At 41.5% G+C, this 15,835-nt stretch overlaps 1 protein-coding gene across 1 annotated transcript; it reads left to right on the forward strand.

Moving 5' to 3' along the window:
* Positions 1–603: 603 nt before the first annotated feature.
* On the forward strand, positions 604–9,839 carry LOC124127619. The gene is made up of 3 exons (XM_048403461.1): positions 604–693; positions 6,423–7,314; positions 8,545–9,839. Exons 1-3 carry the CDS (start codon positions 685–687, stop codon positions 9,837–9,839), a joined length of 2,196 nt encoding a protein of 731 aa, XP_048259418.1. The 5' UTR covers positions 604–684.
* Positions 9,840–15,835: the final 5,996 nt, after the last annotated feature.

Here is a 15,835-nt window from a genome sequence, read left to right on the forward strand (position 1 = left end):
AATCCATGAGCACAGGTTTGGTGCAGACAAACCTTAAACCATAATTTGGTGGAACCGGGATTCGAACCCACAATCATAATTTGCTGGCGTGCCCAAGGGACGCAACTCTGTACAGCGAGATGCGGCGCCTTAGACGACTGGGCCTCCCTTGTCCTCACAATAACAAGTAGATCTCAGGTCGCATTGCCAATGAAAATGTTATAAAATGTTACTTGAAGAGTTTTTATATCAATTTTCAACAACAGTTCCATTCAAATGAGGAGTAGCCTTGTGGTTTAAGCGTTCGCTCGTCACGCCGAAGACCCGGGTTCGATTCCCGACATGGGTAAAATGTGTGAAGCCCATTTATGGTGTCCCCTCGCCGTGATATTGCTGGAATACAATGTATTTCTAAAAGCGGCGTAAAACCATACTGACTCAATATTTATTATATATATTATATTATATTATATATACAGCAGCATCAATATATCTACCAATGAACATTGAATAACAAGTCTGTTATCACCACAACGTGATTATCATTCTAAGAAATGCGATCGTGGGCTGGCACACTATCTACAACACGACACACTGACAGATGCTTCTGACTACTGTGATTCAAGTGACTGTTATCAGGACCGTCCTTAACAGAGCATCACGCTGGTCACATGTCCAGCTCGCGCAACTGTGGGAAACTTACCTATGTATTCCGTAAGTAAACGAAACCTTTTACAGCATTAGAGGATACAGTTTATACAGTCGTATAGACAGTTTTAAACGACATCTTCATATCGCAATTAGAATCAAAGAGCGAAACAAATAATATAAAGCAAGTTGGTTTTCTCGTTATTGTGAAACTGTAGAATAACCTGTGTCAATTGTCAGCCGAAACAAATTCCGTTGACCTAAAAGGCAATATAGTAGTAAACATTATATGAATGGATTACTGAAAATCAATGATGACACACTCTTATGTAGTATACAGTAATCTACGGTTATAACGAACTCGAAGGGACCACTCATTTTAGTTCGTAATAACCGTAGTTCGTTATAAGCATATATACGACATTTATACAACAAATAGTCGGGACTGAAAAATAGGTTCGTTGTATCGCTCAGTTCGTTATAACCGTAGTTTACTGTATCTGATATTCGGACTTACATATACATGCATTGAGTTCAGATATGACGTCACGTATTGCAATAGTGATATACTGAAAAAACGTTATATTTTTATGAAATTGTGTGCTTAATTTTCACTACATTGATGATCAGTGGCGATCCGTGAAGGTCCTTGGTAGAATAGGTCTTCAGCAACCCATGCTTGCCGTAAGAGGCGACTCTGCTTGCCGTAAGAGGCGACTAACGGGATTGGGTGGTTTATGTCTGTAAACCTGAACCCCAAAACACATCCTATACCTCACGCAGTAGCGCCACACACCTGCGTAGAGCGTCATACCTGCTTTTGACACTTACAAAGAGTGAGTGAGTGAGTTGGGTTTAACGCCGCTTTTAACAGTGTTCCAGTTATTTCACGGCGTGTCAGCTTAATGTGGGAGGAAAGCCCGAAGTGATGCAGGTCTCAGACGTTTACTTACAGTGATTAAGTCTACTTCTATAACAAGAATGTATTCATTTACTGATAACGCTTCATTGATGCTATGTGAAATACACTCAGTGAACTGATAATGAAATGCACCGTAATTTCTGTGATAATGTATGACGAAGCTACTGGCATGTTATGTGATTTACGACTAGCTTATCAAATCTACAGCACGACACGATCACGGCGAGAGTTCAATGAGATGGTATGTCACGAGTTTTGATGCATACCAACAGCCCAAATCCAGGGTAGATCACGACTACAGAATATTAACACCCGGGACATTGACATTTGTCGAAGAAAGTAAGTGAGTGAATAAGTAAGTTTTTACGCCGCTTTTAGCAATATATTCCAGCAATATCACGGCGGGGGACACCAGAAATGGGTTTCACACATTGTACTCAAGTCGGGAATCGAACCCTGGTCTTCGGCGTGACGACCGAACGCTTTAAGCTACCCGACCGCCCCTTGTCGAAAAAGAAGGAATCCTTCTTCCTTGATTCTATGAAAGATCGTTATAAGTACAGTAGAAGACGGATATAACGAACTACAAGGGACCAGTGAAATCAGTTCGTTATATCCGTTGTTCGTTATACACGTTTTCGCTCGGAAACGTCCGCCATCTTGGATAAGACAAAACACAATACACGTTATTGCAGTGTTACACGTGAAATCTTCATGGCCTAATTTCACTGCAAGTTCGTCAGCTTTGGTCTGCAGTAACGGACCACTAAACGGAATAATTTCGCTTCTCGCGTATTTTCACGATTTTGGAATGTCAAATTCCATTGCAATGTATTTGTTGGTTTTTATGCCAGCATCAACAGCATTAATAATTCTCAATTTCGTGTCTAAACTGACAGCTTTCCTCTTACTATTGCCCGCCATGATAGCATATGCAAGTGAACTGACACAGTCAAACCACTCTAGTTAACTGACTTAAGTCGGGTGCTCAGCTCTGACACAATATCCATGTCCTGTCACGTGAAGACTGGAATTAAAGACTGTGAAGATTTGCGTATATTTTGACACATCGTGGTATTCGTTATTTTGTAAAAACATGAATTCTGAAAAATCTTATCCATGTTATGTTTCTGTAACCGACACACCCAAACACAGTTTTAGTTATGTTAACACAGAATATAACAGCCAATGCAATGCCATTTGTTAAAGGAACTTTCCGAAATTGTAAATAGTCACCACACGAAGAATGTATTAAGTTCATATTGTTGAATGCCCAAAGTAGTGACAACAGGGCAGCACCTACTGAACGGCCTTTGACCAAGACCTGATGACAACAGGACAGTACCTACTGAACGGCCTTTAGCCAAGACCTGATGACAACAGAGCGGTACCTACTGAACGGCCTTTAGCCAAGACCTGATGACAACAGGACAGTACCTACTGAACGGCCTTTAGCTAAGACCTGATGACTACAGGGCGGTACCTACTGAACGGCCTTTAGCCAAGACCTGATGAGAACAGGGCGGTACCTACTGAACGGCCTTTAGCCAAGACCTGATGACAACAGAGCGGTACCTACTGAACGGCCTTTGACCAAGACCTGATGACAACAGGGCGGTACCTACTGAACGACCTTTAGCCAAGACCTGATGACAACAGAGCGGTACCTGCTGAACGGCCTTTAGCCAAGACCTGATGAGAACAGGGCGGTACCTACTGAACGGCATTTAGCCAAGACCTGATGAGAACAGGGCGGTACCTGCTGAACGGCCTTTAGCCAAGACCTGATGACAACAGAGTGGTACCTACTGAACGGCCTTTAGCCAAGACCTGATGACAACAGAGCAGTACCTGCTGAACGGCCTTCAGCCAAGACCCGATGACAACAGGGCGGTACCTACTGAACGGCCTTTAGCCAAGACCTGATGACAACAGGGCGGTACCTACTGAACGGCCTTTAGCCAAGACCTGATGACAACAGAGCAGTACCTACTGAACGGCCTTTAGCCAAGACCTGATGACAACAGGGCGGTACCTACTGAACGGCCTTTAGCCAAGGCCTGATGAGAACAGGGCGGTACCTGCTGACGGGCCTTTAGCCAAGACCTGATGACAACAGGGCGGTACCTACTGAACGGCCTTTAGCCAAGACCTGATGAGAACAGGGCGGTACCTGCTGAACGGCCTTTAGCCAAGACCTGATGAGAACAGGGCGCTACCTACTGAACGGCCTTTAGCCAAGACCTGATGACAACAGGGCGGTACCTGCTGAACGGCCTTTAGCCAAGACCTGATGACGATAGGGCGGTACCTACTGAACGGCCTTGACATACTGTACAGATTAGATATACTCAAAGGCAGTAAACGTGATAATATACATGTATGAAAAACGAATTGGTGATACGGAGAATGTGGCTTTACAAATAGATTTATCATTGATAATCTTCTTATTGAACTTTGATGATTGAATAACAGGTTGTGGAAATAGGGAAAAGGTATTGAACGAGTTTATTTCGCCATCAACCTTTTCTTAATTACAGGATTTAAGGTACATTTTACATTTTATTTGTGTATCTTGAAGTGGTGCTTATGGAGCAGTTGGTGTGAAATATATCCCCAACAGTATTACATCTTACAAATCACTATCTCTCCACCCCGAAAAGCTACCTGGCTTCACGGTGACAGTGCTGTTTACAAATGACATGAACCCGGGGAACAATCCCTGTCTGTAGTTATGGTCAACATGTCAACAATGAAAATGCCATTGTTAAGTATGGGGCGGTCGGGTAGCCTAGTGGTTAAAGCGTTCGCTCCTCACGCCGAAGACCAGGGTTCGATTCCCGACATGGGTACAATGTGTGAAGCCCAATTCTGGTGTCCCCCGCCGTGATATTGCTGGAATATTGCTAAAAGCGGCGTAAAACCAAACTCACTCACTCACTCACTCACTCACTCACTCACTCACTCACTCACTCACTCACTCACTCACTCACTCACTCACTCACTCACTCACTCACTCACTCACTCACTCACTCACTCACTCACTCACTCACTCACTCACTCACTCACTCACTCACTCACTCACTCACTCACTCACTCACTCACTCACTCACTCACTCACTCACTCACTCACTCACTCACTCACTCACTCACTCACTCACTCACTCACTCACTCACTCACTCACTCACTCACTCACTCACTCACTCACTCACTCACTCACTCACTCACTCACTCACTCACTCACTCACTCACTCACTCACTCACTCACTCACTCACTCACTCACTCACTCACTCACTCACTCACTCACTCACTCACTCACTCACTCACTCACTCACTCACTCACTCACTCACCATTGTTAAGTATGGATGAATACCATCGTTTGTAGCTGTAGACGACGAACGAGGGGGACTGCTTATTTTTGTGACTATTTAGTATGTGGCCCTGACATAGTGGTTAGTGTGTGTTACTTAATCGTGTGGGGTTTTAAATAGATTTCATCAAGATTTTAATAAGCTGTATGGGTACAATGTGTGGGGCCATTTCTGGTGTCCCCCGCCGTTATATTGCTGGAATATTGCTAAAAGCGGCTCAAAACCGTACTCACGCACTTACTAATAAGCTGCAGTTCTGATTTCGAACGTATGACATATTCTAAAGGGTTACCGGCAGCCATTGTTGTATGCATCGATAGGCTGTCCTTTAATCGGTATTTTCATACACACGGCTTAATTTAAATAGGTATCAGTAGGGCAAAGGATACCTCTTTTTAAACAATCAGAAGCAAGCATTCTTCAATGTCAGGGTAGAATTACCAGTAACCCACCCACCTAGAAACATAATCGGGGCGAACCGGGATTCGAACCCACAATCATAGGTTTCTTGCGTGCCCAAGGGACGCAACTCTGCACAGCGAATCGCGGCGCCTTAAACGGACATCTAAACATAATCAGGAGAAACGGGATTCCAACCAACGATCACGTGTTTCTGGCGTGCCCAGGGGACGCAACTATCGAGGTGCCTTAGACGACTGTGCCACCCGTTCCCCTTGGATGGTGTCTAATCGTGTCTTTGAATAAATATCTACTCAAAGAAAAAATGCTAGATTGAAACTGTTTATACGAATCCTAAAGCTGTGAATAAACATCAATATTCAGTTTATATTATTTATAATTTCATAACAACACTAAATCAAGTATTCGTCCTTCAACCATTTTCCAAAATTATTAATTATTATTTATTAATTTTATTATTATTATTTATTATATCATTTTCGAAAAGTGAACAAGTGTATGACTGAGTGAGTGAGTGAATGAGTTGGGTTTAACGCTGTTTAACAGTATTCCAGTTATATCACGGCGTGTCATCTTGATGTGGGAGGGAAGCCCGATGTTGGTTTATGAATAAGTAACCGTGATTTGATATTACGAGTGGGTTTGTTTTTTTTGGTTTTGGTTTCGTTTTTTTGTGTTTTTTGGTGGGTGTGTTTTTGTTGTTGTTTTTATTGGATGGGCACGCCAGAAACCTATGATTGTGGGTTCGAATCCCGGTTCGCCCCGATTATGTTTCTAGGTTTGTCAGCACCATACCCGTGCTCGTGGGTTTCGTGGTGAACGTCTGAGACCTGCATCACTTCGGGCTTTCCTCCCACATTAAGCTGACACGCCGTGACATAACAGGAATACTGTTAAAACCGGCGTTAAACCCAACTCACCCACTCACTATTATGTGGAGTTTGAACATCTGCTGAGGTTCAACTGAGACTTTGCTATGTTTATCTATTTTTGACATCAATCTTGTTGCATGATAAAGACACTAAATTACTGTAAGTGCCCTAAATAAAACGAATGTTTTTTTTTTGTGTGTGTTTCAGACAGTCGTCAAAGGCCCTGTCGCCTACTTGGCTTGGGTAACCACTTCATATTTGTGTCACCTCTCAACGAAATGTTTCTTGACAACCTCACAAAGACATGTTCCCTGGATCCCCGGCCTTGTCTGGGCGTGTCTGGCTACATCATCACAGATGGGTCTCTGTCTCCTGATGATGAAACAGGCTGTCCAAAACAACGCCCCTACCAGCGGTGTAAGGCGCCACCTGCCGGCCCTCGGCCACCTCGTCGGGACACTCTGTAGTAACTGTAGCATGACATTCTTAGAGGCTTCCTCAACCATTGCCATCAGACTCATGGAACCTATCACAACTGCCCTTTTAGATGCATTGGTATACAGAACATCACTTCCAGTGTCGGTGCAAACCAGCTTACCATTGGTCGTGATTGGGTGTATCATTTTCTCTGGTCAGTCCTTTAAAAACATCGATCACCTGTCGGGGATAATATTTGCACTTATGTCAAATTTAGGTTTTGGTTTGAGGAACATTGCCATAAAAAATAAAGGCGAATGTGAAATTAAAGTGCGTTCACGCCACGCACTGATCTTCGGTTTCTTAGCATGGACGTCAGTTGCCATTTTGGATATTCATAAACTCGGACCTGGTATGCATGTTGTGTTCCTTCTTTCGTCATCAACAGAGTTTCACGTGTTATACTCGTCCCTGTCGACGTGTGTGGTGCTTAAGGAGGTGTCAGTTATCACACATGCCGTCCTTAACAATCTGAAGCGGCTTCTCGTGGTGATGTTTCTAGTGTTGGCTGGATCGAGGTCCCTGTCGCTCTCAAACCTTGGAGGACTTACTTTAGCAGTTTTGGGCCTTGGAATATATACTATGGGGAAGGATACCTCAACAGGTTTAAGAGTTGAAAAAGGTAAGACATTGTGAGAACACACCAGTCATGGAAGATCATATTTGCCAGTGTACTATAGTTTATTATGCCTTAAAGTGAGATTGACCAATCAGAGAGCAGAACTACTAACCCCATATGAGCCCGTATACCGTCAGTAAAAATCCAAGATGGCTGTTACTGACTTCATATGACACCGTGTACCGTCAGTGAAAGCCATCTTGGATTTTCCAACACCCACCTCACATATATGACATGAAACGACTGGTACCGAAATTCATTATTCGGTATTGTTTTGTGTTTTAATATCATTAATTTGATGTGCAAGGACATTAATATGTTTTTTAGATCACGTTCGTGACTTTATTGATAATGATTATAGTTACAATTGTCAACAAGGTTTGACCTCTAAGGTCTGAAGAGTAGTCTCCCCTTGACCCTTAACGTCAACGGTTGTAATGAAAGTGTCACGTTTTCGTTTTGACAAGACCTGTACGATATGGATTATCAGATAGTGTAAACTTTTCGTGTCTTTAGTTGACGCCTCGCCCAATACTTCTGCGAACCTAATATGACACCGTATACGGCAACTAAAGACACCATAACTAATAATATAGCTCCGATAGAGAATACCGTCCCGGGTCATTATGCCTTGTATTGGAAATGGACCCCTAATGCTAACAAAAAAAACATTAAACAATCCTCGTGCAGGATTCTATCTTGTAAAGGAAACGATTAAGTACCAGAGAAAGGTCAGCGTCTGTAATAATTGCGATTTCATAACATAAAAAATCATTTTTAATATGAGGTGAGGTGAAATTGGGTTTAACGTCGCGTCCAAGATTATTGCACTTATATAGCGACGTGCATGCACGTGTATGTGTGTGTGTGGCTGCTTGTACTAGTCCGGACTGATGCCGATTTATAGTGCTAGCTCACTGAGATACCATGCCGCAGTTTAACATGAATACCCCACTCAGACACAGTATACTGACTCCGAGCCGACCAGTCCTTGTTTTAGCCCCTTAATGCCGAGCGCCAGACAGGGTAACAACAAGTACAATCTTTTAACGTCTTTTTGTATGACGCGGCCCAGGATCGAACCCTGCACCTTCCGCTCTACCACAAGACCACGGAGGCGGTCATTTTTTTTTACATTTTTTTTTTAATATGAAGATAGCATGTCAATGGTTAATATTTACTTCATTATAAAGAACTGTTTTAACGTCTCTTTTTTTTTATTGGCACTTTCAGGTCTCAAGTATCGAAAGCAAATACTGTTTCTTCTACTGGCACTAAGTTGCGGAGTATACACAACACTAAGTCTTTCGGTTCAACCAGACAAACGGGAGCCTTATGAAAAGCTAAAAATAAACACCTCTCATTGGATGTCTGTCCTCAACAGGCTAGACAACATCACTCACGTCCGTCCAAACAAACAACCATCTCCAAAGGCTTTCCGAACCTACCAGAAATGGAATTTAGTGGATCATCCTAACAAGACAGATTTCTACCTACCTTTCTTAAACAAAAACAATGATCTTATCACTGAGATGCAACGTGTGCAGGTCAACATATTCCAAACTCTTCTAAGAAATTATAAATATGCATTTCTGTTTGACATTAACGCCTTTGAGAACAAAGGAGACCCTGCCATAACCGTCGGCGAAGTTTATCTCCTGAGACGGCTGGGCATTCATCTCGTATTCTACTGTAACACGTGTGTGTGTGAGGAAAGTGGGGTCCTGGATAAAGCCCTCTCGTTAAGCAGAAACTACAGTAGAGAGAACACAGTTGTGTTGCTGCACGGAGGAGGCAATCTCATTGGCTATTTACAAAACGACGTTCTTCGGGACCAGATTCTAAGCCGTTTTTATCAGCATTTTAACATTTTGATGTTCCCACAAAGTATATGGCTAAAAGGAGGTCACCTACCCGCGCACAGAATGGTGTATGTGAAAGAAATTTACCAAAAGTATCCAAATATTACATTCCTTTTAAGAGACAGGAAGTCCTTTGCTATAGGACGAGAACTCTTTCCGAGGCAAACGCTGTTCTTAGTGCCAGACATCGTGTTTCAAATAGGATCTATCCCTAGGTTTATGTCTCCAATATACGACATACTGTGGCTCCGACGGGCTGATGATGAAACACCCAACTACACCATCCCGTCCTTAATGGGGCCTTACACTGTACACGTGGCAGACTGGACATCATTTATATCACCTAAAGGCGAGACGTCCATGGAGAATGCCTTTCTTCACACCAGTACTGGCGCCATGTTTCTTCAGAGAGGGCGAGTGGTCATTACTGACCGTCTGCACGGACATATCCTCTCCACACTGTGCGGAATCCCCCACGTCATGCTGGACAATCCTGCGCGAAAGCTGACGTCATTTCACGAGACCTGGACGAAAGGCTTGACCACAGCGTTGATGGCCAAATCCAGTGAACAGGCATTGAAGCTAGCTGTTGATATTCTGGAAAAACGAAACCATTCTCTGCCCGGACTCATAGCTTATAACGACGTGAGAGAACATTTACCTTGAAGAACTACTAGAAAGGAAGAAACATAGTATTTCACTATCGGTCCGAGAAGAACAGACTAGTCAAAACAGAAATGCGGCACATTATTCGAGCAGAGGCCATATATCAGTAATCATATGTACATGAAACATACTAAACACATACGTTAGACATCCTTCAGACAATTATCAGACGTAAAATAGACATATACGTTAGACATCCTTCAGACAACTATTAGACATAAGCTATACATCTACATTATACAGCCTTCAGACAATTATCAGACATCAGCTATACACATACGTTATACAGCCTTCACACAATTATCAGACATAAGCTATACATATACGTTAGGCATCCTTCAGACAATTATTAAACAAAAGCTATACACATACGTTAGGCATCCTTCAGACAATTGTTAAACAAAAGCTGTACATCTACATTATACATCCTCCAGACGATTGTTAAACAAAAGCTATACACATACGTTAGGCATCCTTCAGACAATTGTTAAACAAAAGCTACACATCTACATTATACATCCTCCAGGCGGTTATCAGACAAAAGCTACACATCTACATTAAACATCCTCCAGACAATTGTTAAACAAAAGCTGTACATCTACATTATACATACTCCAGACAATTATCAGACATAAGCTATACACATGCGTTAGACATCCTTCAGGCGATTATCAGATAAAAGCTATACACATACGTTAGACATCCTTCAGACAATTGTTAGGCGTAAACTAGACACGTACGTATACATCCTTCAGACAATTGTTAGACATAAGCTTTTCATATGCATTATACATCCTCCAGACGATTATTAGGGGTAAACTTGACACATACATTGGACATCCTTCAGACAATAATTAGACGTAAGCTATACACATACGTTAGACATCCTTCAGACAAGTGTGTGTGTGTGTGTGCGTGCGTGCGTGCGTGCGTGCGTGCGTGCGTGCGTGCGTGCGTGCGTGCAACATCACGATTGTAAAGTGTTCTGTGGGACCTGTGCTAGCTTCTGATACTGGCATCGTATACACCTGGTGTAACAATGATTCGTTATTCATGACAGTTATTAATCCAGACAATTTGAGTTGAGGACGCCATCGCCCATATAATAGGTTTTTACTGTATATGAAATAATAGTTATTATCACATCGGCTACCACAACATCTAGGATCGTCTTTGAAACCTTTCCAATATAAACTATCCTTTAACACATTATCACCATGCCTTACCTAGATTTTCCTTCTCAAAACATTTGATAAATACACCAGGGCATGTGTGTTTCTTGGGTGTTGGCTGTCCTTGAAAATATATCATATAAGAGCTGGCTTGTAGGTTGTATAAGAACCAATTGTGTATGTCAATATATCTCTGAGATATGTATTATTTGATTATGATGCATTTTGTGAAACAGGGGCAATTTACGTTTTCTTTCAAAAATATTCTAGAGGCTCCTATCACGATTGTAAAGTGTTCTGTGGGACTTGTGATTGCTTCTGATACTGGCATCGTATACACCTGGTGTGAAATAACCTTGGTCTTTTTATAGACGTCTTGCACTTTTGGAGATCTTCTGCAATATTATGTTAAATGGATTGTAAAGGCGTCCAGTATATGCGGGGTTTAATGTACACAGGAGTATAACGTCATTGTTCTGTCACTTAACTATGATTGAATGTACGAGATTACCTGTATGCCTTGTAAATCAAGCTATATGTAACATAACACCACAATTAAACTATTCAACAAGAACCTTGCACTATCGTTAAGTCAGTCCTCCCTTCGCCAAAATTATTTGATTTGCAGATTTTGCTTTTCGACAGTTAGCTCCCCAAGTAATCCGACATGGTTATATTATAATGAGAATCCATGGGGGAGAACTATTATGGGTCGGGTGGTCAATTTCCGCAGACTCGGCCTGGATCGTTGCTTGTGTTTTCAGGTACTGGCTTTTTTGGTCAAGACTCAATTTACATACCTGATATCACTTCGTACTTTCCGATAAGCTGAGTTCAAATGGGGTTAAAGATATTATTGTATTTATCTGTCTAAGTGTGTACACGTATGTCTGTGGCTGCTTGTAGTAGCCCTGAGGTATGCCAGTTTGAAAGTGCTCGCCCACTGTGATACCATGCGTGGTTAAATATGAGTGAGTGAGTTGGGTTTAACGCCGCTTTTAACATTATTCCAGTTATATCACGGCGTGTCAGCTTAATGTGGGAGGAAAGCCCGAAGTGATGCAGGCCTCAGACGTTTACCACTTCGGTGAAACCCTCGAGCATGGGTATTGTGCTGACAAACCTAGAAACATAATCGGGGCGAACCGGGATTCGAACCCACAATCATAGGTTTCTGGCGTGTCCAAGGGACACAACTCTGCACAGCGAATCGCGGCGCCTTAGACGACTGGGCCACCCGTGCACCCGGTTTAATATGAATGCCATTCAGACACATTATACTGAGTTAGAAATATGGCCAATATATAAAGACATTGCACTTTACGGGTAGATGCTCTGTCCACTAGACCACGGAGGATGTGTTTAAAATAAAAGTCAACCTCATGTTACTGTTTAATTGTGATGTCTCTTTATGGAAATGGTTTGTGTTTGTTCTCTTCAAACGTAATGTAAAAACATGTTAATGAAGCTAAGGATCCATAGACTTTACTTTGTTACAACAAAATACCAAAGACATAATCACTAATACTGACAAGATACCCCAATTATAATCTGTTTAATGTTCAATCCATCTCAGTACTATGCTCATTCCTTCTGAGGTCTAGATGGGGGCACGGGTGGCATAAGACATAGACATAAGCTATTCATATACATTATACATCCTCCAGACGATTATTAGGCCTAAACTAGACACATGCGTTATACATCCTCCAGTGTGTGTGTGTGCGTGCGTGTGTGTGTGTGTTTGTGTGTGTGTGTGTGTGTGTGTGTGTGTGTGTGTGTGTGTGTGTGTGTGTGTGTGTGTGTGTGTGTGTGTGTGTGTGTGTGTGTGTGTGTGTGTGTGTGTGTGTGCTTGTACTAGTTTGGTCTAATGCCGATTTTATAGTGCTAGTCAACAGATATATCATGCCACAGCTTAACATGAACCCCACTCAGACACATTATCCTGACTCCGAGCCGACCAGTCCTTGTTTTAGCCCCTTAATGCCGAGCGCCAGGCAGGGTAACAGCAAGTACCATCTTTTAACGTCTTTTAGTACGACGCGGTCGGGGATCGAACCCCGGATCTTCCGCTCTCCGCGAACGCACTACCACTAGACCACGGAGGCTATCTAGAAATAGGACGTTCGGCATTGTCTTTTGGTATAAACTCATTGGTGACACATTATTGAACAAATGACTTTGCATGTGTTTGTGACGATGGCCTTGGTTGGGGCAGGATATGCTCACCTTTTGTCGATCACCGGGTTCGTTTGTTTCTTTGTTGTTTAACGCCGCACTCAGCAATATTCCAGCTATATGACGGCGGTCTGTCAAATAATCGAGTCTGGACCAGACAATCCAGTGATTGACATCATGAGCATCGATCTACGCAATTGGGATCGATGACATGTATCAACCAAGTCAGCGAGCCTGACCACCCGATCCCGTTAGTCGCCTTTTACGACAAGCATAGTTGCCTTTTATAGCAAGTATGGGTTGCTGAAGAACTATTCTACCCCGGAATCTTTACGGGTCTCGATCACCTGGTATCATCACTATTTGATAGTGATTCATAACACTTTGCTCATGATAGAGTCGGAATCGTACAACCTAATTGGAATCGTACAACATCACGATTGTAAAGTGTTCTGGGGGACTTGTGCTAGCCTCTGATACTGGCATCATATTCACCTGGTGTAACAATGATTCGTTATTCATGACAGTTATTAATCCAGACAATTTGAGTTGAGGACGCCATCGCCCATATAACAGGTTTTTACTGTATATGAAATAATAGTTATTATCACATCGGCTGCCACAACATCTAGGATCGTCTTTGAAACCTTTCCAATATAAACTATCCTTTAACACATTATCACCATGCCTTACCTAGATTTTCCTTCTCAAAACATTTGATAAATACACCAGGGCATGTGTGTTTCTTGGGTGTTGGCTGTCCTTGAAAATATATCATATAAGAGCTGGCTTGTAGGTTGTATAAGAACCAATTGTGTATGTCAATATATCTCTGAGATATGTATTATTTGATTATGATGCATTTTGTGAAACAGGGTCAATTTACGTTTTCTTCCAAAAATATTCTAGAGGCTCCTATCACAATTGTAAAGTGTTCTGTGGGACTTGTGCTTGCTTCATATACTGTTATAGTTATAGATTCATGATGAGTAAATTAATATGGTTTCATCTCGCATCATCAATTGTTTCAGTTGTCTGCAGCAAAACATGAATAATAGATTAATATAAGTTTACCTATTTTCGGCATTTCTAAAGTTACTCCCATAGTTGCCTTTAATTTGTTGCAATCATCCCAAGATGACTCTTACGTTACAGGCTGTAACTTGCTTCTAATGAATGGATGGTTTAATAATTGTAATATATCGTTAATGTTCAACACCATTTACAGTAAACATGTGGCAATGAAGATGTATGCCAAATGTAAGAAACAAAATTCGTTTGAATTGGTTACCACAAAGCAGCTTAGTTCAAAGAAAACTGCTACAACTGTCTTCAAAAACACAAGATGAGGTACAAATTATGATATTATCAGAGTTGGTCTAAATAGATCTTCAATATTTTATATTCATGTAGGTATACATCTAGGTGACACGGGAGCAGTTCAGATATTAAAAGTTCGTTACAAACATGCACACTGTCGTTGACAGAGTACACACCGACCTACACAGTGAGTTCGATATAGCCGTATGTGTTATAAGCATGTCCATCAACTATATATATCAAGTTTACATGATGAAATATACAGCAAATGGCCGGGACAAAAAATCAGTTTGTTATATCCGTCCGTTCGTTATAAGTGTGTTCGTAATAATAAACGTAGTTTACTGTACCTTTTTTCATAAAAAATAAAGCATGCGGTGTTTATCATTAAAAAACAACATCTATCATACAACATAACAATATATCATATAAATAATTATTGAATCCATTATTTAGATATATAGCAAGAAGAACATGCATGAATGAACGAACGAACGAACGAACGAATGAATGAATGGACGCATTTTATAACAAACAACAACACACTTGATTATTGACTTACTTTTAAAACAAACAATATGCACCAAAGTTTCAAGACATTTCCGGCTAAATACCCCAGTGAGAGACTAAATGCCGTTCACATAATGTATCCCTATTGGGATTTCAACTAAGATAGAACAGTAAGTATTTTTTGCCAGAGATTGCCAATTTCAGATCAATTAATTTATAAAAAATCCATCTTTCACTCTGATACAATATGTCTCTGCATCAAGATCTGACAACACCATAGGAAACTACCTCAGGCGAACTTTCTAATGAGACAATCATCGTTGAGACTTCTAAATTCTCGGTATGAGTGAGCTAAGCATTTAGAGCAAGAGGTTTGTTCTCAAAAGTTATCATAAATGGACAGTTCTGAATGGAAATAAAAAAAGGCTGTGCCATTGTATGGTGGATATGGATACGCCCTGTCTTTTCTGAGTGCCATTTGATTTACACCAAAAGGGAGTACCACAGATGGAATATTGGTGTTTTCTTTCATTAAAATCAAAATGTCCAAATCAAGGTGGTCAAGAAATGAAGCCGAATCATTGAAGAAAGCTGACATCCCTCCTCCATACAGAATTGGCGATGCAGGTTTGTTTCAGGGTCTACCTGACGCGTCTTTCTATGGAGGGTTGGTCACATTTTCATTCAGAGAGGAATTTAAGTACAAACTCTGACTTTTATGATCTCATGAGATTAACCACTTTTCCCTTAAAGCTGCTCTTTAGGTTCTGGACAGACATTCTAAAATCCTTATTTTGGAAACAGAGACGGGGTCCA

The sequence above is a fragment of the Haliotis rufescens genome, unplaced genomic scaffold (genome assembly GCF_023055435.1).
Source record: "Haliotis rufescens isolate VD_foot unplaced genomic scaffold, xgHalRufe1.0.p SCAF_3, whole genome shotgun sequence".
Taxonomy (NCBI): domain Eukaryota; kingdom Metazoa; phylum Mollusca; class Gastropoda; order Lepetellida; family Haliotidae; genus Haliotis; species Haliotis rufescens.